General features: G+C 35.0%; 1 protein-coding gene across 1 annotated transcript; it reads left to right on the top strand.

Moving 5' to 3' along the window:
- The first annotated feature begins 844 nt into the window (after positions 1-844).
- ANGPTL5 (angiopoietin like 5) lies at positions 845-25,513 on the top strand. The gene is made up of 8 exons (XM_020996152.2): positions 845-1,087; positions 6,349-6,493; positions 9,415-9,518; positions 9,757-9,850; positions 11,918-12,018; positions 17,794-17,914; positions 22,172-22,357; positions 24,319-25,513. The coding sequence occupies exons 1-8, from the start codon at positions 989-991 to the stop codon at positions 24,636-24,638; spliced, it is 1,170 nt and encodes a 389-aa protein (XP_020851811.1). The 5' UTR covers positions 845-988; the 3' UTR covers positions 24,639-25,513.
- The last annotated feature ends 1,054 nt before the right edge of the window (positions 25,514-26,567 follow it).

The following is a 26,567-nucleotide window of genomic DNA, read 5'->3' as shown; positions in this document are numbered from 1 at the left end:
TATGGTTAATATCAATATAAATGAATTGAAATTAAAAATATTCAAGAGCCTAAATTATATATTTTAGATGCCAAGGTTGATCAAATTAACTAATTATCTTTACTCTGTATATGGTGGATGAAACTCATTTGGTTTTGGTGTGATCACAGAATCATGGAACTTAGATATCAAAGAGACCCTAGAAGTCATCTAGATCTACCTCCTCATTTTGTAAATAAACCGAGGCCTATAGAACTTAAATGATTTCACAAAATCACAGAATCTGAGTAGGAAAGGACCTTGGAGATCATCTAAACAAATTCACCACTGAATTGAAATTTATTCCACTTACAGAAGACCATATTTTTTCTGTTCCATTATGAACATACTAATTTCCACAGATACAGCTTATCAGAGAAATATTTTTCCCCAAATCAAGAAAGGCATATTTATGACATATAGACACTAGGAGGAAATTCTGTCCTAAGTACTTTAATTTTTTTGGGTTATTATGGAAAGCTTTGAATTTATAATGAAATAACTTCTATCTACACTATAATTACATGGTGTATTTAAAAATGACCTAATGAAGTTCTAGTTGTTCTAAATTATCTCTTTAGAATGTCAAGTAGGATTAAATTTACTATACTCTTTTAGATGTGGATTTCAAATGCTGATGAATTATTTTCTGTTCACTTAATAGAGTTTGGTCACTCTAATTATTTGAGAGGTAGGGGTAAAATGACACATCCTGTAACATGTCATAAACAGATCCATTAAATAATATATCACCTACTTCATACTTCACATAGTTATTTCTGAACACCAAATCAGGTGCCTGTGTTTTTAAAATGAGTGGTGTTTTAAATATGGGAACTAAAGAATTGGGGTGTTGGCTTCTATTTGTGTTGTACATCTTCCAAAAACTTTTAACTGAAGAGTCTGTGCACTGCAGTTTTTTCCACAGAGCTGGAATTTGAAGCAGCGTTTTCATTTCTTCAAGAAAAATATGGTACCCCTGAGTCTAACTTCATCGATATGCCTAAACATATATATTTTTATATGGGGAGAAAGTGTGCAAGGCAATTGTATACAATTTTCTACCACGGTAAGTAAATTATATTCCTTTGATAAGAAGAATCTGATTAGGCAGTTTTCGCAGAATAATTTCTACATTTGCAAAAGTTTCTTTTACTACTAACAATTAGTTATAGAATAATTGAGTTTCTTTTATTAAAATACTGAGATTAAATTTGGTAACATTATTGTTATTATTATATTTAGACTATCATCCTTTAAATGGAGATTTGATGGTGTTAAAACAATTTCTAATCCATTTTGGTTTATTTTTTGAAAAACAGTTGTAGTACTGAGGTTAAAATGTGACTCATGACAATAACTAAGTTAATGGAATATCTGATTGGGTAGAAATATACTTCATTTTAATGAGCTATTTTTAACTGTTATGTAACAATATGTACTTTAAATGTTGTGTTTATTTTTGTCTAGAAAGCTAGGAAATATAACCCTTGAGAAAAAATACCTATTATACATATGCATATTTATACTTTATATTTTGTATAAATCTATTTGAGCTCTTTAATATTTTAAATTCTATTTTATTCAAATGAAACTTATATTTATTAACTGCCAATATCAGACATTGAAAAAGCAAGTGAATTATATAAAGTAAATGAAGCAATAATTGATTTAGTCCTCTTAAAAACTTAATTTTTAAATTCTTTTCACATGGGCTTAAATAAAGCTGTATATAGCCACATGTTTTAAATTTTCTAAAATATCCATTATGTAAGTTATTACCTTTCCGTGATGGAAAGAAAAAGTAAAGAATAACTAGTTCTGAAAAATAAATTTTGTCTGGGTAATTGTAAATGTACAACTCTTACCTATATGAAGATAAACTACAATATAAAGGTGTATGTGATAAATACAGAGAGGCCCAACCAAAGAACAGTGAATTTTTTTTTTTTTGAGGGAAGGGGTAGAAATAACCTTTGGCTGAGGACATCAGGAAAGACTTTGTGGAGGAGGTGGCACCATGAGCTGCTGACTGTTTTCGCTCATCAAAGATCAGCGAAGGGCAGAGAAGGCTTGACTCCTCTCCCTCCTTATTCTATTCCATAAGCAGGGGATTTCTATGCAAGTTCTCTGTTTCTTAAAGCTATCTGATTTCTGATTTGTTTTGTATAAAACTATTATTGAGCATAACTTCTCCATGATGCCAGTCTACGTGTTGTTTATAGGGTTGATTACAATGGAGGAAGTTAGTGAATAGCTTGTGAGACAGAGATAAATAGAGAAAAAGGATGAGCTTTCTCTGACTGTTGCAGACAATAGGGAGAGAAACTTTTTTTCTTTCCATTCTCTAAAGGGAAGCTGAACTGAACGAGAGAAAATCCTATAGTTTTGATTTTAGAAATAAATTAAAGCTCCTAAATAGCAAAGATATACCAACTATATGGCTTAAGACCATTTTTCATTTGGCTAGGAATAACCAAGATTCAGATGGCTTAGAGTATCAGGCTTTTCAATGAAACTTGCAGTTTCCAGAGTGAGGGATGGAGTAGAAGCTTAGACTAAAGGAAGGCCATATCCCCTAGGTCTTCCAGTGAAAGGAGAAAGATGTAGTTTGGGAGGTGTGTCTACACTCTAGGGCAGGGGTTCTTAATCTTTTTGCGTGTCATGAAACTTTGTCAGTATGGACCCCTCTTCTTAGAATAATGTCTTGAAAATGCCTAAAATGAAATACATAGGAAACCAATGAAATAAACATGTAATTTCTTCCCCATTCAAAATTTTAGAATCCCTAAAATCTATCCATAGTTCAGAACTCTTGCCCTAAGATAACCCCGACCCCTTAATTCCAAAGGATGGAATTTACATAGCTAAATTCTGGCTCATAGTGCCATCTGCTGGTTAAATAGCAAATAAGTAGTCGAGGACTAGAAACCCTGTCTTCTGTCCCTCATAGTATATTGTCTTGACAAAGATTGTCTTGTTTTTTAGCCTAGTTCTTAATGTAGTACTTTTCAGAAATAACTCCACAAAAGTATATTAACTAATTAATTTTTAAAAACATTTGTACAGTTATTTTGCCAGAAAGGTAATACGTGAATCAATCATATTACAATGACTAGAAGAAACCTGCACTATATGTACATAAGTAAATGCCAATTTATTCATTAATTCATTTCCATTTTCCCATCCTTCTATCTTAAACCTCCATCTCCACTCCTGCAGAGGGATCAGAGTGCCCACTTCACTCCATCCTTTGGGCTACTCATACCCTTACAGTAAGCCTTGAGATTCACCAATTATAATCCTTCCTGTAAGATGGAGGACTGACCACTGGACTTTAACATCTGTCCTGCAATTGAGCTCTAAGGATCACGGGGTCTTACCTACTCTGCCATTATAGCTTTCTGCCCATAGGGCCTGACCATTTGCTCTGATGCAGCAGCTCCCGAGCCCCAGGCATTCCATCTGCCCTGCTGTTAAACATTAAGGATTTGGGATTTTCCTGCTATCCTGCCACTGTACGCTGAAGGTCATTGTGACTTTCCATCCTTGCTGCAGCTGAATGTTTCTGTATGTTTTGTCATCACCGGTTAGAATTTGAGCTTAAGAGCAGAATCTTCCCTGTTTTCTGTTTGTATTCATTGTAGTCAGCACAGTGCTTGGCACATAGTAAGCACTTAATGAATGCATCTTAATTAATTTATGGTTTAGTCCCCCAAAGAGAGGTGATAATGGGGAATGGAATGTCATTCACTCTCTAAGAACCATAGATAACTTGACATTTATTTAGCACTTCTGCTCACAATGGAATTTTCAACAACAGATACTTCCTATTGAGTGGTATCAGATTAGTGGCTAACAGTGCCACCTGGTTGCTATGAGACTGAAAAATGAATGTTCAGAAAGTAGGGGGACAGATAACTGAGAGATGAGGCAGTGTCATGGAAGAGAAGGGAGGAAAGAGTATCCAGGAGCAGGGTGTGGTTGATAGAATCATAACCTTCAGACAGATCAAGGAGAATGAAGATAGAATAAAAGCAATTGCATTTAGCAGTTAAGAGATCATTGTTAACCTTGGAGAGAGAGTAGTTTTAGTGAAGTAGTTGGATTGGAAGACAGATTACATGAGATTGAGAAACGAGTGGGAAGTGAGAAAAAAGGAGTGGTGAGTTTAAAGGACCATTTCTAGGAGCTTATTTGTAAAAGAAGAGATATAGGACAATAGCTTGAGAGAATGACAGGGTCCAGGGAAAGATTTTTAAGGATGAAGGAGACCTAGACATGTTTCTGTCAGTCACTCAGTGAATCAGTCAGCAAGCACTTATTAAGCACCTTCTAGGAGATAGTAAAGGAGGATGAGAGAAAAAAATGGGATTGTCAATGGGGAAATCTCTTAGAAGAGACAGGATTAAGAGGGTTAGCAAGAAGTTCCACTTCATTAGAAACTGGAAGAAGGAAGGAGATACAGGCAGAAGATAGAGAAGGATTTCAAGATATGAAATGGAGAGGAGAAAGGGGGGAGAAAAGAGAGCTCTCAGTGGATGCCTTTTATTTTCTCAGAAAAAAATTGATGATGAAATCCTCTGCTGAGGGGTGAATAGGGTGGTGGTCTTGAGATGAAAAAGCTTGGAGTAGAGGAGGCCTCTAGACAGGGTTAACTAGGTGGTGTAATGGAAAGAGCAAAGGGTCAGGAAGATCAGAATTCAAATCTGGCCTCAGACATTTACTAGCTATGTGACCCTGGGCAAGTCACTTAACCTTGTTTGCCTCAGTTTCCTCATCTGTACAATGGTCTAGAGAAAGAGATGGCAAATTATTCCAATATCTTTGCCAAAAAAACCCCAAATGGTGTCACAAAGAATTGAACATGACTGAAATAACTGAACAACAAAAAGTCACTGTGGAGAGTATGACATAAAGACAATCAGGGAAGAATAAAAGTTCTGTGTAGCAGCAAGGGTCTAGAAGAGATTTTGGGGTGTTTTTTTTTTTGGATAGAACCTGTAAAACGACAATTATGAGCAGCTGTGAGTAAGGAAACTCTCTACCATTGAAGAGCAGCACCTTGTCTGCAATTTATAGTCATAAAGACCTGCCTGAAGAGAAGAACATAAGCACATACTATGCTAAGCCATGTAATCTTTTTTTACAATAATTATGTAATTTGATCCTTGTGAGGTAGGTGCTATTGCTTTCTTTGTTTTACAGTTGAGGAAACTGAGACAAAGATTAAGTGACTGCTAGTAAGTTTCATGTTAGTAAGTTTCTGAGGCCAGATTTAAAAACAGGTCTTCCTGACTCCAGGCCAAGTGCTTTATTCTTTTGCCATTTGAGCTGTTTCTTTGTGCCTAAGGTACTGAGGCTTGAGTGACTTGCCTTGGGTTGAGTTGGCTTTTATTAGGGGCAGAAGTTGAACTCAGTCCTTTCTGACTCTGAGGGAAGTTTTCTACCTACTGCTTCTCTAATTAAGTGTAGACGATATAATAGTGAACACAGTTGTACAGTTGCATGATTTTCAGAGCCTCTGAGTGGGAACAGAGCCAGCAAATAGTGGAGTTTAACCAGGGTTGGGGTTTGACAAAGAGGGTCTGGAGAGAGGACAAGGTAGCTACTGATCAGGGGGAGAGTGAATATAGGCTTAAGAAAAATGAGGTAGAGGGAGGGATTAAAAGTAGGAGATTGTGAATGAAGAGAGGAATGTGAAAATTTTGTATCCTGGAGGTAGAACAAAGGTAGAACAAAGATTATGGAGATGACCATCCTTGTATGTTGCTGAGGTAGAGTGAAGATAGAGGTGATAGCATTTTAGAAAATTGATAAACTAGAAGGTCAGAATATTCAAGAGAACATTTATGTGTGTGTATACATACATGCATGCATATATAGATATATGTATTAAATACTTTTAAAATTCAATTTCTTTTAAAGGAAAATGAATTTGAAATTGAAATTGTGTTAAATATGTAACACATGCTTATTTTGGTCCAGATCAGTGATTTGGTCAAGATTTCGTGAGAGTGCTGTGGGGAACTCTTATTGTGGAAACTTTTTCTAGTGATAAAGATCATCCCTGTAATGATGCTATCTCTAACTTATAGTCTTAGAGTGTTTTCAGGGGCATGGGGAAGCTAAGTGACTTGCCTATGGTCATTCAGTTTTTGCATGTATATAATGTGTTAGAGACAGGATTTGAACCCAGATCTTCCTGAATCCAGAGCTACCTTATTTGTTCTGTACATTACAGCGTGCTTCCCCTCATATATATTTAATTACTGCATAATATGCTACTTTTTTGTCTGCCTCCCTTTTATTTTTCTACTGATGTGACAGGATTCTTCAGCTATCAACTTTCTTGAAGAATTATCCAATACAGGAAGCAAAAGTAACCCTAATGATACTGCAGATAAGGAAAATTGTGGTGATTCATGTGCGGTTCAAACTAAAATCACACGAGAAGAAAAGCATTTTATGTGTAGTAAGTAACCTCTGAAAATAGCACCTATAAGTTTTTGAATTTTTTATGTTATAAATGAAAAAAGTGGTCCTGTTTGTAGGCAAATTTTGGGTAATTTTACCTATACCTTGCCTGCCTATCTTGGCCATTGGCCATATATCAATTAAATTCTACAGACGGCAACAACTGGCTGTAGAAGGTGGTACTGACCTGATATTATGTACATTTATAAGAGGTAGTCTGCTTATTCCCAATCTATTGACCAAGTAAAATTCTTCCTGGGTTGTAAAGTGAACAAATACATGATAGAAAAAACAAAACAAAACAAAACAAAACATAGAAGCCAATATTCACTTAGCACCTGTGACACGCAAGATAATTTCCTAGTTGGGTGTTAAAGGATACAGAAATATGAAAAGTTGAATTTTCCCTTTTCAGTCTGCTTTGTGGGATTGTGATCCTCTATAGAATAATTTACATTTGCTTCTTTTACTCCCCTGTCCTATTTTTCTTACTATTATTGAGGACTCTATCATCCTCCTAGATACCCAGGCTTGCAACCTACATGTTATCCTCAACTCCTCACTCTCCTCACCATCCATATCCAATCTCTTACCAAGTACTGTTGTTTCTACCTTCAAAGCAACTCTCACATATCTCCCCTTCTCTGCTCTGCCACAGCCCTGGTGTGGGCCCTCATCACCTCATACTTAGACTACTACAATAGCCTGGTTGGTCTCCCTACTCTGTCTCGCTCCATTAGTGTATCTATTCAATTCTTAAACTAATTTTTCTACAGTTCAGGTCTGAACATGTCACAACCACCTCCCCCATTCAATAAATTCCAGTGGCTTCCTATCACCTCCAAGATCAAACATAAAATCCTCTTTTTCATTCAAAGCCCTTCATAAGGGCCACCATCCTACCTTTCCAGTATTTTCTTCACCTTACTCACATTATTTTGAGATCCAGTGACAATGACCTCTTTGCTGTTCTTCACATAAGACACCCCATCTCTGTACTATGTGCATTTTCACTGATTGTCTACCTGAAATGCTGTCCTTCCTAATTTCTATCTCTTTGCCTTCCTGGCTTCCTTCAAGTCCCAGACAGGGATGTGCTGGTAAATGTTTAACAACTATCTTTTTTTGGGGGGGAGGGGAGGGCTTTTAGCTTGTATTATTAACATTTTCTCAACTTTTAGGTCTAGAAAATTAGGAAAACAATAAATCAAGTCCTGATTTATAGCATTTGATGATTTCTGAGATATAAATGCTTATACTGAAAAAATAACAATTGAGTCTGTGAATTCATTCAAACTGGCTTCAACAGAACCTGGATCCCACCTAAAATCCCACCTTCTATAAGAAACCTTTCCTAATCCTCCTGAATGCTAGTGCCTTTCCTCTGTTGATTATCTACAATTTATCCTATATAAAGCTTGTTTCCATTAGGCTGTGAACTCCTTTAGAGCAGGGACTCTGTTTTGTTTGCTTTTCTTTGTACTTCCAGGGATTAGCATAGTGCCTGGCACATACCAGGTAGTTAAGAAATGCTTGTTGATATGCTATATTTAATTTGGAGAAGAGAGGACTAGGTTGGGGAGAAGGATAGCTGTTTCAAGTATCTGAAGGGAGTTGTATCATGAAAGAAGGGTTTGGCTTATTCTGTTTGGCCAAAAAGAGCAGAGCAATGGGTGTGAGTTTAAGTGAAAAGTTTCAGTTTGATATGAAAAAAGATTTACTGAGAATTAGAACTATCCAAAAGTAGAATGGACTGCCTCTTGAAGGAGGGAAGAACTCATTTCCAATCTTGCCACTGACACTTGCTAGCTGTATGGCCTCTTTGAGTCTGTTTCTTTACAGGGAGATAATAACACTTGCAGGATTTATCTCACTGGTGATCCTGAGACTCAAATGAAAGGGAGAATGTAGAGCATTTTATGAAGTATAAAGTGCTATCTATGCAAATGCTAGGTGTTATTCTTCTCTATCATTAGATTGCTTTCAAGTAGAGGTTGAGAAGCCACTTTTCAAAGATTTTGTTGAATTGATTCATGCTTTAACAAGATCTTAGATTCAATTCGATTCTATGAAGTGAAATGATTAAAAATAAGTAGCAATTATACCTTGTATTTATATAGTACTTTCCAGTTTTCAAATCTGTTTTTTATGTATTATGTCATTTAAGCTTCACAGCAACCTTTTAAAACAGGCAAGCATTGCTATCCTTATTGTACATATCATGAAACAGACTGAAGTATGCTATAACTTCTTCAAGGTCACTTAGCTAACGAGTGGCAAAATTGATATTCAGACCCAGGTCAAACTTCAAATACAATGCTTCTTGTATTTCCAGTGTTTAGCTCAGTACATGGCACATAGTAAGCACTTAATAAATGCTTCTTGAGTGACTGACTTTCCACTACAACATAAACTTCAACAACTATCCCAATCCTCTGAATAATAAGAATTTCTCTCCACTTTCATGAGAAAGAGAGGAAATTTAAAAAAAAACAATTTGATAACAGTATTAACTACAATAAAACAACTTCCAAGATATGTTCTAGTCTTGGTATAGATTCAGACCAATTTCTTACTTCTATATGTGCAATACATAATGGGAATTGATATTTCTTTCATCTTCTGGATTTACTTCTAAATAATATGTCTATAAAAATTAATTCACTTTTGTTTAAGTTGTTGAAGTATGTTATACAAGGCATTAGAATATTAATACATTTTAGAAAGGTTTTTAATAAGGGATAAAAGTAAAAAGCGTTAACAAAAAATTATCCTAAACTCTGTTTTCTAAATATTTGTGTTAATTAAGGTTTCACTGATCTCATACTTAGCTAAAATTCATGAAATTCAAGATTTTTTTCAATCTAGTAGTTTTCTACAACAATGACAATTATCTAAATAATTTTATCATGCTTTAAGGGAATTTGCAGAGTTCCATTGTTTCCTATACAAGAAGCACCAAAAAACTCCTCAGAAATATGATGGATGAACAGCAAGCTTCTTTGGATTATCTATCTAATCAGGTACTCTTTTAATTTCTTTGTTGGTGGTAACATATCTACTTTTTTCTCTTGGCTGGGGTTAACAATTGTCATTGCTTGAAATAAAATTAAACCTTTACTTTTTCTTTAAAGTAACAAGGCTCTAATAGCCTGAATAACAGAGGCACAGGAATCTTAACCTAAGAACTCAGAAGTATCAAAAGTGTATTCAAATATAAATTAATTTAAATGTGTTTTTTCCCTTCTTTTGGCTATGTAGGTGAATGAACTTATGAATAGAATCCTTCTTTTGAATACAGAAGTTTTTAGAAAATATCTGGATCCCTTTCCTCATAGACCAGTTCAGGCACATGGTAAGAACTTTGCCTTTTCTGCCATTTCATATCCCTTTTATGTTTTAGAAGTGCCATAGATGAGACAATGACATTTTTTTTTATTTTTAGAAGAGTATGACCAGATCATTATTTCATAATAGGGTTTGAGGGATTAACTATGAGGTAAATTACAATGTAGACTATGTATGTATGTATGTATGTGTGTGTATGTATGTATGTATATATATGTATAGATATATAGTATATATCTATATCTTTGAACCTGAATAGAATATAGTTATACCCTCCAAAATATTCTAGATGCCCACTATTTTTAATGAGCTATCTTCAGATACAGGAATAGAAAGTTTGCAGCAGAATCTTTCATGCCTGTAATATATTTCAAATTTGAAAGAATAGGCATGATAAGATGGAAAGACAGATAAATTTGGAGTTTGAGGACCTGTATTCACATCCTGGCTCTATAACTTAGTACCTATGTGACTCCAGGCAAGTCTTCAGATGCTGTTTTCTTTTCTGTAAAATGAATAAGTTTGATTAAGTAACTTTTAAGGTCTCTTGCAGTTCCAAATCTGTCAAAAAGTCATAGACTCTAAAGGTTTGAGAAAAAGAGCTGAAGAGGTATGAAGAATAGTTAACCTATTTAACTCATTCTAAAACATACTGGAACCTCTAATATTTTTGAAAGTCATCTAGCACTTGGGGACACCCCTAACCCATCAACTCAAACAAGGGTTTCCCATACAAGTCTACTCCAGGGTTAAGGTACTCTTTGTGTCTATATCCACTCAAAACCATAGCCCATAAGCTCCAATCAATATACCTACCTTTGTTAGTCAGCTAGAGGATACATTTAAAATACTAGAGAATTAGTTAAAAGGAAAAATATTTAATGAAATATCACAATAATAAAAGTAGCAATAAAGCATTTTCTCTATCAGTCTTGGGCACACCCTTCCACAAATGCATATACCATATGAAGAGTGGAAGTGTAGACACACTTGGGGAACACTAGAGGGGCACACATGTAGAGAATGTATGTCTAGTGTATATACACATAGAAGGGCACACACAGAGAACACATATGGTTAGGGCGGCCAAATTAGAAGGGCACGTATGTAGGGAATACGTGTGGCTTGAGCATATTCATGGAGCAGGGACACTCTTCAAACACTGCTTGTGTCTTCTGGTGATGGTGCTATTTCTGCAGGTCTCCTCCCTGTTAGTCTCATGTGGCAGTTGTTTCGGTTGGATTCTACAAGGAATGTAGGCTGTGCTACTAATCCCCAAAATTTCTCTTTGCTTCTAGTATCTGACTTCAGCCAGAACAATTAGCTTGGGTGCTAGCTTTTCTTCTTGTTGAGCAAGCTCTATCATACTCTTTCAGTTTAAACCCTAGGGGATTTACTACTTTTACAAACTTTGAATTTTCCTGATAATTATTTTCATTTCTACTGAAATATAAGATCAAACTCTTTTTCAAATATTCATTCAGTGAACAGGATGATTAAACTGTGCTGTATTTGTAGAATAGTATTAGTGCTTAAGAAATACTTGCTGATTAATCTGTTGCTCTGATCAGAAGAAGAGTCACTTCAAGTCTATTTGTCTATTGCTACTTGCATTAACAATCCTAGGAGGGTATAGCTGGAGAGATTTGAAGAAATGGAAAGTAAATGGAGATAAATCTTTTATTAATTTTTTTTTCAAAATTGTGGGAGGGGAAAGGAGAGAGATGGTTTTAGGATAAGTATTGAAGTAAAGATGATTATTCATTTAAATCAATATGATTATCTTAGCAGCAAGAAATTCAGATCTCATGCTGTCAGTGAATAGAAGAAACATTTCATAATAACTATTGTTTTTTTTTTTACCATTTGGAAATCAGGATTTGCGTCTTCTTGTTTTTATTTTTTCCTGATTTTTAGAGCTGAGATATTTTTATTGTCAAAGTGATTGAAAATTACCATTTTCCTGCAAATAAATTTCTATGTGAATTCTTTAATTCTCATTCGTTCATCTTACTGTGCTAAGATACATCTTTATAAAAATGCCAATTTAGAATACCTTTTGATTGTTCTTTAGGTTTGGATTGCACTGATATTAAAGATACAATTGGCACTGTAACAAAAACTCCAAGTGGTTTATACATAATACACCCAGAAGGCTCCAGTTACCCTTTTGAGGTAAGAGTCTTCTTTTACATGTTGCAGAAGATAGCAGAGAAGCATAGAGACAGAACTTATGATTTTACTGGTGTAAGGAACTCCAGAAAGGAATTTCTTCCATCAATGCACATTGGCACCTTCTCTTAAACTTACAGTCATAGACAGTTGCCAGGAGCGTTGGAAGGTTAAGTTATTTGTATAGGGTCACAGTATGTCTTAGAGGAGCGGATGGAACCCAGTTCTTACTGGTTCCAAAGATGGTGCTCTACCACACTGCTTCTCAAAATAAGCATGCAGATTCAGAGTTCTAATTCAATATTTTTGTAATGTATCCCTTAAACATTACTGAGTGAATCTATAAGAATTCTGCTTTTTAGTTCTACTCGTTTCTCAAATTCCAGTGTCCAATGGTACTTAAAGAGCAAGCTGAATTATTCTTTTATTTAATTAGGAAATTTTGCAGTTTCAGTTTCAGTAGTCATGGTTGCTGTGTTAAGAGTGAAGCAATTTGCTTCAGGATCTTATTTTGTCATGACAGCAATAATGAATATTTTACTGATGTGAAAATATAACATGGTAAGTATTAGTCTAGGATTCACTAAGGAATAATAATTTTGATTTTCCTTCCATATGATTTCACATGTTTTTAAGGTTAAAAAGTTGGTAACATGAGAAGTCAACCAGTACAATTATTTTAGCAATAATGGGGAAGGTAGAAAAAATTCCCAATTCATTTCTGGTTCAGGTTGCAAACTACTCAAGTCCTGTCTCTGATAAATATCTAATATTAAATGTATAATAAGTTCTTCAGTAAATGTTTCCTTTTTTCATTCATTCATTCATACAGTGTATTAAGGTTTGCTAAATGCTTCACACATCTCTCATTTGATCCTTACTACAGGCATTTTTCCTGATTTTATAGGTGAGGAAACTGAGGCTAGATCAATCAATCAATTAGGAAGTTTTTATTCAGCACTTGTCATGTATAGGAAGAGGTCAAGTGGTTTGCCTATAGCCATGTCAAGAGTTAGGATTTGAAATGATACTTAGTTTTGTTATTTAAAGATAAATACACAATAACTTAAGAATGGTTAAATGTATCATAGTAGGAAAATATCATATTTTTCTTTTAAGAATTAGGATGGGGGCAGCTAGGTGATGCAGTGGATAGAGCACTGGCCCTGAAATCAGGAGGACCTGAGTTCAAATCTGACCTCAGACACATAACACTTCCCAGCTGTGTGACCCTGGGCAAGTCACTTAACCCCAATTGCCTACAAAAAAAAAGAATTAGGAAGAAACAGTTCAGTGTGGTTATTTTGTCAAAATATATTTGAAGTATTCGTGGATTCACCTTTCCTTCAATGTGTGTCCTCCAACCTTCTATGCAGATTTAAACCCTGCTCACTAATTTAGTCCACCGGACTGTAATGTGTATTCATAGCCTAACTCCTGGAGTGTGTAATCAGTCATGGAGAGAGTGGGAAGATGAATCGCATCCAATACCCCCTGTGATAACCAATCTTGTCTCCAACACAGCCATTCCATATCCTCATCCCCAAACACTTTTCCAGTTTATTTTCTCCAATATTACCCCAAAGTTTCCAACTTCACCCCTTCTGTGTCAGTTATTAGGTATTCCCCCCTAATAGCAATTGTAAACTACCCACTGCGTGGGTACTCCCCTGTCCCTCAGCTCACCACGTGGCTTTGACAGGAGCCCGTCAAAAGGAGAGATGAAGACATACTCCCCCTCTTCACCTTTCAAAATTTTTGGTGGCTCCAAAGAATAACCCCTCCCCTTTTGAACTTCACTATTTTTGTCACCATCATCATCATCATCACTATCACCCCATATATATGTATCCAACGAGCTGCCAAATGTTCCTGTTTCTATTTTCACACACTCTTGCATCTGCTTACTTCTCTCTATTCACACAAACACCACCATAGTTCAGGCCTCCTCCTTGGACTATTTAAATAGCCTACTAATTTGTTTCCCTGACTCAAGTCTCTTGCCTTTCAGGTCCAACCTCCACGTAGCAAAGTGATTTTTTTTAAAGTATAGATGTCATCATGTCACTCCTTACTCAATAAACTCCTGTGACCCCTTATTGACTCGAGAATCAAATATCATTTTAATATTTATCTCATCCTTTTAGATGTCTACTTTTATATAAGTTTTATAATATATATAATATTAGTATTGTAATAATATGTACATATAATTCACAAATATATGAATATACATATATTGGGCAATGTGCTCTAAAATTTGATAATAAAAGTGATCCAAAAAGTTTGAAGAGCACTATCTTGGTTGATGGTCTTCACAAATTGTTATGGCTTAAAAAAAATCATTACCTAGTGGCCAACCTTCTGGTGATGAGCTCCTCTGCACTCCATATTTATCACTCAATTAAAATTCTGGTATCTTTTGTCAAATGACATCCAGGGCATTCTCCTTCATTCTTCAATGAATTCAGTGCGTTGCTTATAGTCTTTCTACTCCACATCCTGCCTTTACACTAGGGGACTTCAGCATATATGTTGATACTTTTAAACCATGCTAACTTCCCAGTTTTTCAACTTATTTAGTTCCCAAGATTTACTCCATTCCACCTCAGCTACACACAGAAATGGACATACCTTTGATCTTGCCATCAGCCCCATATGTTCCACTTCTCTATTCATCAACTCTGAAATTCCTTCATATTATCAGAATCTTTTGTCACTCAATTTTTCCTTCTGCCTTTCAACCACTAACTATGTTCTGTGTCCTTACTATGACCTTCAGTCCCTTAACACCTTATTTTTTCCCTAGGCCATTACCCCTGTGATGGCTATATTCTTGTTCCTTCCCAGTCTTGACCATTTGGTGAACCAGGCCAACTGTATACTACACCCTGTAATTTCCCCCTTGTCCTATTTTTTTTTAAACCATGCTCTGCCAAACCTCAGACTTGATTTACTCCCACCATCCTCTGACTTCACTCCTATAAAGGCAACTATGTGGATAGAGCATTGGACAACTAATCAGAAGAATCTGAGTTCAAATCTAACCTCAGACAGTAGCTGTGGGACCACGGGGAATTCACAATCTCTGCCTGCCTCAGTTTCCTTATTTGTAATATGAGATAATAACACCCACCTCCCAGGGTTGTTTTAAGGATAAAATGAAGTAATATTTGCAAAGCACTTCGCAAACTTTAAAGTGCTATGTAAACACTAGCTATTCCTGTGCTCCTAAACATAACTGAAGAAAATCACATAGCCATGCTAACTGGTTCCACTACAAATGTGATATGTAATCTCAATTTGACCCTTATTGCAATAGGGCAATCCTTTTGTACTTGTCTAATCAATTCTATATACATTTACCATGGCAACTATTTCAAAACTTTTCATCCCCCTCAAACTTCCTACGGTAATCCCTCCCTACAACTTGCTCTCTACCACCTTGCTTCATACTGCATTAAAAAAAAAAGGCTATTCTCTGAGAGCTCCTTATTCTACTTTTCTTAACCTCACATCTTTCCCCACTCTTTCCTCTTTCATCTGTTTCACATGAAGAGATGGCCCTTATCCTTGCCAAGACAAATCTCTTAAGGCACCGGTGATACCATTCTATTCTATCTTTTTCAGAAGATTGCCACCTCTCTCATTCTCACTCCCACTAATCTTTAATGCCTCCTTATCAATTGGTTCTTTCCCTGATGCCTACAAATATGCTTATGTCTCCTCTAACCTAAAAACAAAACAAAACAAAAAAACTCAACAAAAAAGCTCCCACATCATTCAACAATTCCTGATAGTTAAACTATAGCTACAACTCTCCTCCCTTTCATGGCTAAATTCCTTGAGAAAGCCACATACTTTCCTTAAACCTTTGCAATCCTGCTTCTGACCTCATTCATTCAACTACAAAGTTACTAGTGATTTTTTAATTGCTAAATATAACAACCTCTTCTTAATTCTCATCCTTTTTGACCTTCTTATGCCTTTGATAATATCATTCTTTTTTCTCTAGATACTCTCTCCTTTCTGGGTTTTTGTGACATTACTTCTTTCCTACTTATCTGATTGCTCCTTAGTTTCCTTTTCTGGATTTTCCTGCATGGAATGCCCACTAACATTTGGTATCCCCCAAGGGTCTATCCTTTTCTCCCTCTATACTATCTAACTTGATAATCTCATTAGCTCTCATGGGTACAATTATCATCTCTATGCTGGTGATTATTACATCTTTTTTTATCCAATCCTAACTTCTTTCCTGAACTCCAGATTTACATCTCCAGCTGCCTTTTGGACATCTTAAACTGGAAATCCTGTAGAAAATTTAACATATGAAAAAAGACTCATTATCTTTCCTTCCAAGCCTCTCCCTCTTCCCAGTTTCTTTATTGTTGCCTTATAGTACTTCCTCCCCACCCCCACCCCCATCGTCTCTGTCACCCAGGCTTACAACCTGGGTGTTATCCTTGACTGCATACTTGTTCTTACTCCACATGTCCAATTTGTTGCCAATACTTGTCATTTCTACTCTCATCCCTTCTCTATATCACTTTCTTTCTACTCATGTACTACCCTGGTAGCAATCTTTATCACCTCAAGCCTATACTATTACAATATGTTTCTCTATTAGTCTCCCTGCCTCATCTCTCTCTCCATTCTAATCCATTCTCCACTCAACTGTCAAAGTGATGTTTGTAAGGCAAAAGTCTGACCATATCATTCCCTTTATTCAATAAACTCCAGTGGCTCCCTGTTACCTCCAGGATCAAATATAAAACCTCTCTTTAGCTTTTGAAGCTCTTTACAACATGGCCCCTTCCTCCCTTTCCAGTCTTCTTAACTCTTAACTCACCTTCACTATATTCTGCAATCCAGTGGCACTGGCCTTCTTGCTATTCCTTGCACATGACAACCCATCTCCTAAGTTTCTGACTTTTTATTGGATATCCCCAATGCCTGGTATGCTCTCCCCCTCTTAGTAAGAGAGCTTCCTGACTTCCCCAGCTTCCTTCAAGATCTTGTTCAGATACCACCTTCTACAGGAAGCCTTTCCAGTTCATTCCTCATTTTCTTTCCCCTTGCTCCCTGCAACTTTCTTCTGTATATGTCTTTTCTATTCTATTTTTTGCTTATCTCCCCCATTAGAATATGAGGTCATTAAAGTCAAGACTGTATTTTTCCTTTCTTTGTATCTCCAGTGCTTAAAGGTACAGTGCATGGCACATAATATGCCCTTGATAAATGTTTGTTGACTGAGTGCCTGAATTTAGGTAGAGTGGTCCTTGTATTACAGATACACAGTCAGTCCCTGGGTTTTTACTTAAAGCCTTTATAGGATTACTCAGTATAGGCTGTACTCAAAGCCTTTATAGTTCTGACAAAGCTTTGGTGGGCCCTGTCAGAATTTCCATATTCTTCAACAGCCCAGTGTCACTGCTAACCATCTCTAAAGTATACAAAATAAAATAAATTTTGCATTACTGAGAAAATCATAAAGATATACAAATACAGGTATAATAACTATTAGTATTATGATTTTCTAAAAAGTTTTTATTACATACACATGTTTCTTGTTATATATACATTTTATATACACGTTTCTTTCCATAAAATATTTATAAAGATAATTTTAAGTCACAATACCCTACTGTCATACAAATACATTAAATTGTTTAGAGGAAAAAATTTCAGTTAAAATGAGTTTTTAAAATATGAAGATGGAAAAAAGTATAATGCAATGATATGTTACTAAAATTTTCTTAAATGTCTTTATTTTAGGTAATGTGTGACATGGATTATAGAGGAGGTGGATGGACCACGATACAGAAAAGGATCAATGGAGCAATTGATTTCCAAAGGCTCTGGTGTGATTATCTGGATGGATTTGGAGATCTTTTAGGTTCAAATTTTACATACTTATCCTTCTTAATTTTGGTCATTTTTAGGCCACTCAATGTCTCTGTTGGTCAGAATTTTGCTGATGTAGGTCATATTCCCAGTGAACTTTGGTATCGGTAATGATAATAATAATGAGAATAGCTAGGAATCTATATAGTGCTTTACAATTTTCCAAGTACTTTTATTATCTCATTTCATGCTTTCAACAGACTTGTGTGATAAATACTACCACTATTATTATCACATCCATTTTATAGATGAGGAAATAGAAGGTCATATAGGTTAAGTGACTCATCTGTGGTTACAAAGCTGGTGAATATTCAACATGGGATTAAGAACTCAAGAGCTTTCTTGACTCTAAATTTAATGCTCATTCTACTACCTTTTACCACTTTTCAGGAGGATTTGAAATTCTTCTGATATGCTTTTCATACAAAATAAATGGCTCTTTAGGACTGTTTTTTTTGTTTGGAATGAGATTTGATTTGAATTCTAATGTGATTTATTTTTAATGTTTATATTGTATGACTTTCTATATAATTTTAAAATATTGTAGGCAAGTAAAATTGGGAATTACTAAGGCACTGCTATGGGTGCTATATTTGAATGGATCTGTAATCTCATCAATGTAGACATTCCCTCCAATTATACAGATTGCAACTTGCTATCTCATGCAATTGAATATCCTATACATGTTCTCCCATAAGTTTGACACAGGAGTCTACCCAGTATGCTGAGGCCTTTCTCAATTTCTCTTGACATCTCTGATGCCACAGCATCTTATACCTTGCTCTCATGACAGGACTAAACCATCTTCTTTTTCAACCATGTATTTCTTTACTGATATGTCATTACTTGGTTCTTATTCATAGTTTCTTATGCGTTATGTGTTGCAGCCTATTTGCTCCCACCATGAATTTCTCCATTGCCATTTTAGTGATACTTATTTCTAATTCTTTAATATCTATGTTATTCCATGACTTGTAGCCATATAATACTCATAGAATATTGTTATTAAAAAAACAGGGCTTTGATTCTGGGAGAAGTTTGGGATCATTAAAAGAACTTTTCAATTTCCCTAAAACAATCCAATCTGCTTTTTTCCTTCCTTATGATTTTGGAATCATGTTATCCATTTATAAAGTTGATATTATATATATATATATATATATATGCATATTATATATGCCATATAATATATACATTGATAGAAGAGCTCAGTATGTTGCCCATTTAAATATGTCATAATCTGGGCAGTAGGCATTCCTCATTCATTTATTTCCTGTGTAGATGGCTAGGCCAATACTTTTGATTGGTTATGGATCCCTTCCAAAGGTTCTGCAGTGTTTTAGGACTTGATAAAATAGTATGAGGTCATCTGCAAACAGGAGCATCTAGAGGACCTCACCCTAACAAGGAATTTCTCTTTAACTTCAATTATTTGTTGGATCTCTTCCCCATCAGAGTTAAGTCCTTTGATGAGTATATATCTCCCTGTTTAATTAATTGTCTGATATTAATGATCAGAGAATCATCAAATGAGGTTCCTTCTTTTATATATTTCATGGAATCTTGAACAATTTTATGTATGCTTGGGAGACACCTTGTTAGAATGAGTTTTAAAGGGAGTTGGCTCTACCAAGTCAGATTTTTTTAAAAAAAAATCAACAATAATCACAGTGGAATATTGTATTCTTTAAATCTTTTTATTAACTGTGTATGGGTAATATTATAGTTTGCTGAGGAGTATTGCTTATAAATGTCTGCCTATTCCCTCCTAACACCATAATTGTGAATATCCTCTATGTGTGTGTAAATTACTGTCATAAAAATTTTCTCCTTATCGCAAATGAGGCAAGGTTACTACTTGTTGATAGTCAGCTGGTTGACTTCTTTTGGTCTTAATAAGGGAGATTTTTTCTAGTGTTTTAGTAACTTCCCCTCTTTCAGATACTTTGTGAATATATTATTTTTTTTTCAGATTTTGTAAAGCACTTTCATAATTTTATTTATTTTTAGTTTTCAATATTTATTTCCACAAGATTTTGAGTTCCAAATTTTATTCTTCAATGTCTTCACTATTGTTCCACCTCTAATGTGAATTAAATCTGTGAACACTTGGTCAGATCCAAGTGCTTTTCCTGTATGTTCTCTTTAAAGAGAACTTACACTTAAGTGAGATTACTATCTCCTCTATAAGCACATGTAGGGATTGTAGAGTCCTGGTGTGGCAGTTCTCTTGCCCTTGATGGTGAAAACAATGTTATAAGTATCTTTTCCATTTCTCTTCTGTTTGTTATCCTCCTTCCCTTTTAAAAAATATCCTTGGAGTCTTGTGTCTTTGCTAGTGGCTCCATGGGTCACTGGTAGCTCTACTGGAGCCACTCTCAAAAATTCAGTCAGGGGTCTTGGTCATGCAGCGTCTGTTCGAACCGGCATGGCCTGATCCACAAGTACAGCCTGAACATGTACTGCTAGTGCTTCTGGCTGTACGTGAAAGACATCGGCTTCATCAAGTTGGACTAAGTTATATTTATGGATCTCCCTTTAGTGATTACACTGACCATCAATGACTACCATTCTACTGGACCCTGGACAACTATTTGGTCTAACCACCTAAAGATCGATCTTGTTATACATGCTATGCCAATCTGCATATATAATTTAAAAAGGTCAGCGTCAGTTATTTTTAAAAAATGTCCTTGAGATAGCTATGTCTATGTGGTAGTTTTACCTCCACTGCTTTTCTGTTTCTTGGGGTAGTGCTGCTCATAATCTTCTCTCATCTTTCTCAAATATGCTTTACAAATAAGTTTTTATTCTAAACAAGTATTGCCCTTGGTGGCTTGTCAAGAAAGTCATGTATTTGCTAAAGCACTTTTTATTCTCTTTTGGTCTCCTTATTATGGCAATTCTTTTAATTGGTGCTCATGTGCTTTTTCTATCTTTCTTCCATTTTTTATCAATACCTTTTTCTTGAGATCAGAATGGAGTCTTTTTTTTAACTGCATGACATATCTTTTTCTTCACTGAACATTTTCTTCAGACTTTCAATTCCATTTCCCCCCTTCTATTTAAGCAAGGTTATTTTCATAAACTAAGAGAGATGAAGATTGTGAGATCCTATAACCTATCATACTCCCTTGGGTTGGTATTTCATTTGTCTGATCCATTTTCTTTCTTTTAGAGTTTTACCAGAAACCTGGCTCCAATCTGATGTTATGCCCTTTAAGTGCCCTCTAATTGGTAACAGGTTCTAACACCCCTGAATTAGGTTCTAGAATCTCCAAAGCTGCCCCAGGGTTCATATACATTAAGTATATTCAGTATACTAAATATAGTTAATTTCTATCTGATGTCAATCTGAGAATTGTCACAGTACCATCCCTAGGCTTTCTGCATTCTTTACCCCCTCCCCTCTCCCCTGCCACATATCTGTTCTGCCAGGTACTTATCAGCAGATCCATAGCTTAGGGATATGTTTCAGAATGTGATTATAGACATATTAGGTATGCAAACTTTAGCCCTGAGGGTACATTGCCAGTAACACAGAGGATCCTTGGGATTCACACTCAAGGTTCACTATTGGATATCATCTTGTCCTCAGATAAGTTTTTGGTGAGTCTATGCATTTTTACTTTGGAAACTGAGACAACAGACATTCTAGCCTGATCTAGGAATTTGGCATTGTACCGGAGAGCTCTGAAAAACCTGTTATTCTGTAGTTCTGGAAATGTTTATCTCCAACCTATGAACCCAGTAGTTCTGTTTATGACCATGGTTCAACAATTTGAGCTATTATTTTTCTATCCATGGACCTTTTTGATTATCTTGATCATACCAAATAAATGTTCAATTAGGAAACCATAACACAAAAAGACAGAGAACACTTATTTGAACTAAACATTTTCAGGAAGCCTTGAGGTAGACGGCTTAGAGATAAGGTATACTATGCATATCTATGTACATGAATTTATTATTATCATATTGATGTGGTCTAAAGTAACTTTTAGTCTTTTTAAAAATTTTCATTTATACTTGGCTGTGAGGCAAAATATTCATAGCTAAATGAGATGAAAAATTAAAATAATTATATGGATAATTTATACTAAAAATTAAAATTTTGTTTAGATTGCCTTTCTCCCCACCAATTTTTCCACATAAAATCTCTTAGCTTCTGGCAGTTGAGATATAAAGTGGTCAAAAATAATTGATTTTTGATTTCTATAATTTAAAACCAGACATTTTCTCTCTACAGGAGAATTTTGGCTTGGATTAAAAAAAATATTTTACATCGTAAATCAAAAAAACACCAGCTTTCTGCTACTTGTAACACTGGAATCTGAAGATGAAACATTTGCTTATGCATCGTACGAAAACTTTTGGATAGAAGATGAAACAAACTTTTTTAAGATACACTTAGGACGTTATTCAGGAAATGCAGGTAAGATTATCCTCTTTAAAATTATGCCAGTAAATAAAAATATAACATATGACACTTAATGAAGGTTTAGCAGTGTATGCATGCTGTTATGTAGTATTGATTGTAATAGACTTCTTGGTGACTAGTGTTAGAAATGAGAAAATGGGACAATATTTTGAGTTTTGATATTCTAAGTTTCTTGGGATAATTTAATTTTGTATAGTGTCTTACAGTTTTCAAAGTGCTTTTATGTGGATTATCTCATTTGATCCTTACAAAAATACATTGAGGAAAACAAATTAGGTACTATTATCCGAATTTTACACATGAGGAAACTGGAATTCAGAGAGATTAAGGTTGGCTAGTATAGGCATGAGATGAGAAACCAGGTCTTTTAACTCCTAGTTTTGCATTCTTTCTACTATGCTAAGCCTCTTATGATAGTTTACATTTATGTTGGATTTTTGAAAACTCAAATATATGCTATTACACTAATTTTAAGGGTAATTGAATTGAGACGTTTTTATCTTAGCAAAATGGGGAACCTATTTGAGAAGGATTTAACAGCCGTATCACAGCATAAACATGAGAAACATTGAGAAGCTTCGGCTAGTCATTATTGCTAAATGCTGGAAAAAGATCAAGGAGGATTGCTAAAAGACCATTTGGCAATTAAAAATCATTGGAATTGGGGAATGACTTTATAATGTCATATGTGAATGTGATATAAAATTATTATGTGATAAGAAACAATGAATAAAAATTCAGAGAAATATTGTAAGACTTGTGTGAACTGAGGCAGAACAAAGTAAACAGAATCAGGATGACAATACGCATAATATTGGTAATAGTTAAAATAATGTAAACAAAACTGACAATGAAAGGAAATTAAATTATTATTAATTGTAATGACCAATCTTTGTCATAGAGAGCTGTTGAAGAGACTCAACTTCCACCTCTTAGTAGAAAGATGGGGTACTTTAAATATGAAATGTCGTAAACTGTGTTAATTGGTTTGCATAAATGCTTTTCTTTGTTAGGGTTCAGTGGTAGTGGTGGGTATATGGCTAAAGGGGAAGTTATTGTAATGTAAAAATAAAAGCAATAGGAAATAAAAAAGAGAAAAAAGTTACCAGTGACATTTGAGACAGCATTATCAATAGAGTGCTAAGGTAGAGAAGTAAGATTGTAAAGGTAAAAGAAATGGTGTTGAAATGTTAGAAATATAGAAGGATAATAGTGGTGGAATAGCAGTGTGAAGGAAAGTCTATATACACATATTCATTATGTATGCATGTGTTTTTAGGATAGTGGAGTTCTGAGCCTATCTGTAAGCATAAGAAAAGATCTAGTAGACCCAGACTGAAGATGAGAACATGGTTAAAGATCCACATAGACAAGTTCCAGAGGAGATTGATGAGGCTAGGAATAAAGGGTACAGGTAAGGAGGTTTAAGGATGAAAGTGTTTAAGGTAAAAGTCTTCCTTTTATCTATAACCAACTTACCATAGCCAAATGAAGTGAAAAATGTGGTAATTTAGTTCAGGGCCTTACGTACAGTCAATAATAACTATTGAGTGAATGATTCGGTATTCAAATGAAAAAGTTTTCTGCAGAATGATGGCAGATTTATATATAACACTTTTGGCCTTACGTTTTCTGATTTGTAATTTACATAGTCTAAATCCAACTACCATCTTCTTGACTTTGATTTTTAGAACTGGCTAGATGCACAGTTTGGGAAGATGCTTGAAGGGCCTACAAAATTCTGGAAGGCATTAATTTTCTTGTGTATAATGCCACCTAAGCAGACACTGATATATGAAATATTGCTTGTGATAAATAAGGATTAAATTATAGTTTATATAATTTTTATCTCTAAAGTACTTATGGAATTTCAATAGCAAAGCAGGCTGAAAATATTCAATTATATTAATGAGAAGTGCTTTCATGTTTAGTCATTGTCAATCTGTTTTATTCAGGTGATGCATTCCGTGGTCTCAGAAAGGAAGACAATCAAAATGCAATGCCTTTCAGCACCTCTGATGTTGATAATGATGGATGCCGTCCAGCATGCATGATTGGTGGTCAGTCAGTCAAGAGTTGTAGTCACTTCAATAATAAGACTGGTTGGTGGTTTGGTCAGTGTGGTTTAGCAAATCTTAATGGTGTTCATCAGTACCCAGGAAAGTTGCTCTCATCTGGAATTCACTGGGGTACATGGGTTAAAAACAATTCATGGGTCAGAATCAAATCTGTTTCGATGAAAATACGAAGAACTTACAATCCACTTTTCAAATAATTAACCATAAAACAATAATATATTAGTTATTCCAGCTATTCTGGATAAAGTATAAGTACCATCCTATTAAAATGTCTATATTTCTTTCATCAAAAAAATTATAAGAGCTTATGTTTATGTAGAACTTTATGGTTTAAAAAGTGCTTTTCCTCAAAATAACCCTGAAAGGTAGGTTGTGCAAGTATTATTATACCCATTTTATGGGAAAGGAAACCAGAGCTCAGAGAGATTAAGTGACTTATCCAAGGTCACTTAACCAGTTAAGTATAATAGTGGGGACTTGAATCAGGTCTCCTAACTCCAAATCCAATTTCAGTTCTGATCTTATGCCTTGATTTTTATAAAGCGAAAGTTTAGCCTAATATGATGTGTGACATACTGTAGAAGCATCAACAATATATAATTAATTCCTTTTTAAAAAATTGTTCATCCTCTAACCAGCTTATTGGATCTAGTTAATTTCTGGGTTTTCTCACTTTTATCCTCCCTAAGTACCAAAGTGTAACAAATAAGACTGTTTTCAAAATAGAATATGTCTTCAAAATAACATTGAAGGAGAAAAGCAAGAATCATTTTCCTTTTTCTTAGTGTCTAATATATAGCCACACATACACACACATGCACATGTGTGCATATATATAACACAGAAATATCTGTTGAATGAATAAACATGTTTAAAATACTTGAAAGCAAACTTTTCAAGTATCCTTACGGACTTTCAGGGGCCCGTATACATAAAATGATACATTATTTAGAAATCTATGTTGTTTATTTTGAAGGACTGTTTTAAAGGACCTCTACTAGGTAATAGTTTGAATCTTGTTAACCTACTTTGAACAGTTGGAAAAAATTAAATTGTATTTCTTTAAAAATTATTCTTCAATTCACTGTCTTTATTAATCCAGACTAATTTCTCTACCCTCCATATAAATAAAAATTATTGAGGCTACACACACACACACACACACACACACACACACACACACACACACACACACACACACACATTTTCAGATATCATGATTATGGAAAATTGTAATTTTGGGGAGTGGCACTGAAACAGCTATAGTGAAGTGAAATAACAATAAAAATATTATACTTATCTTTAGGGCTATCTTCTTCTACAAATTATTAAATAGACAGGAAACTTCCATTGAAGGACTCTTGAGTAGTAACTTCTGTGCAAATTAATACCTTAAAGCATATGTTTGAATCCTGTTTGACTTGGTATCTAGTATTAACCCATTTTTGTGTCCACATCATATACTGATGTAGCAATAGATTTCTCATTGTCAATAAAAGAAATGTTATAAAAGTTTATTTTAGTCATTCCCATCTTTTATAACTATTTTTTCTAATGATTCTTTTTGTTTTCAGTTAATTCATTCCATATTTTAATCCTAATTAGGCATATAACAATATACTCACTCCACCAGTTTTTAAGAGGCTAGTATAAGTAGATAGCATGGGTTTCAAGGGAAGTGAAAATAAAAACATGGATTGGTGATAAAGAAGTGGTACTAGAGCTAGCAAAAATCAACCTCTCACCTCTCCCACTGAGTCAAGGTGTGTAAAAAAGGTCAAGACCTCATTGAAGAAGGTGAGTGAATATGAAATCTTCAGCTCTCATGGGAGAGGACAGAAATGGGCATACCCTGTTTAGGAGTTTTTCAGGGAAGTGGGAGAAAGAGATAAGGATTGGGTTTAAAAATAAAGAGTTTGCTTATGCTAGAGTGGGAATTCCACAGAGCATAGAAAAAAGGAAGCAATAAGCAGAAGATAAATATTCTTACCTTGGTGAAAGGGGGTGAGAAGAAATAAGTGAGGGATAAGCATGAGGGTTTGGATGGAGATAGCAAGATTGAGATGTTCATGCTCAGAGAGGCAGGCATAGACACTGGTGATGAGTGGAGATATGTACAACCATGG

Source organism: Phascolarctos cinereus, unplaced genomic scaffold (genome assembly GCF_003287225.1).
Source record: "Phascolarctos cinereus isolate Bilbo 61053 unplaced genomic scaffold, phaCin_HiC Scaffold_726;HRSCAF=1367, whole genome shotgun sequence".
Taxonomy (NCBI): Eukaryota; Metazoa; Chordata; class Mammalia; order Diprotodontia; family Phascolarctidae; genus Phascolarctos; species Phascolarctos cinereus.
This window is presented reverse-complemented; position numbering and strand designations above follow the sequence as displayed.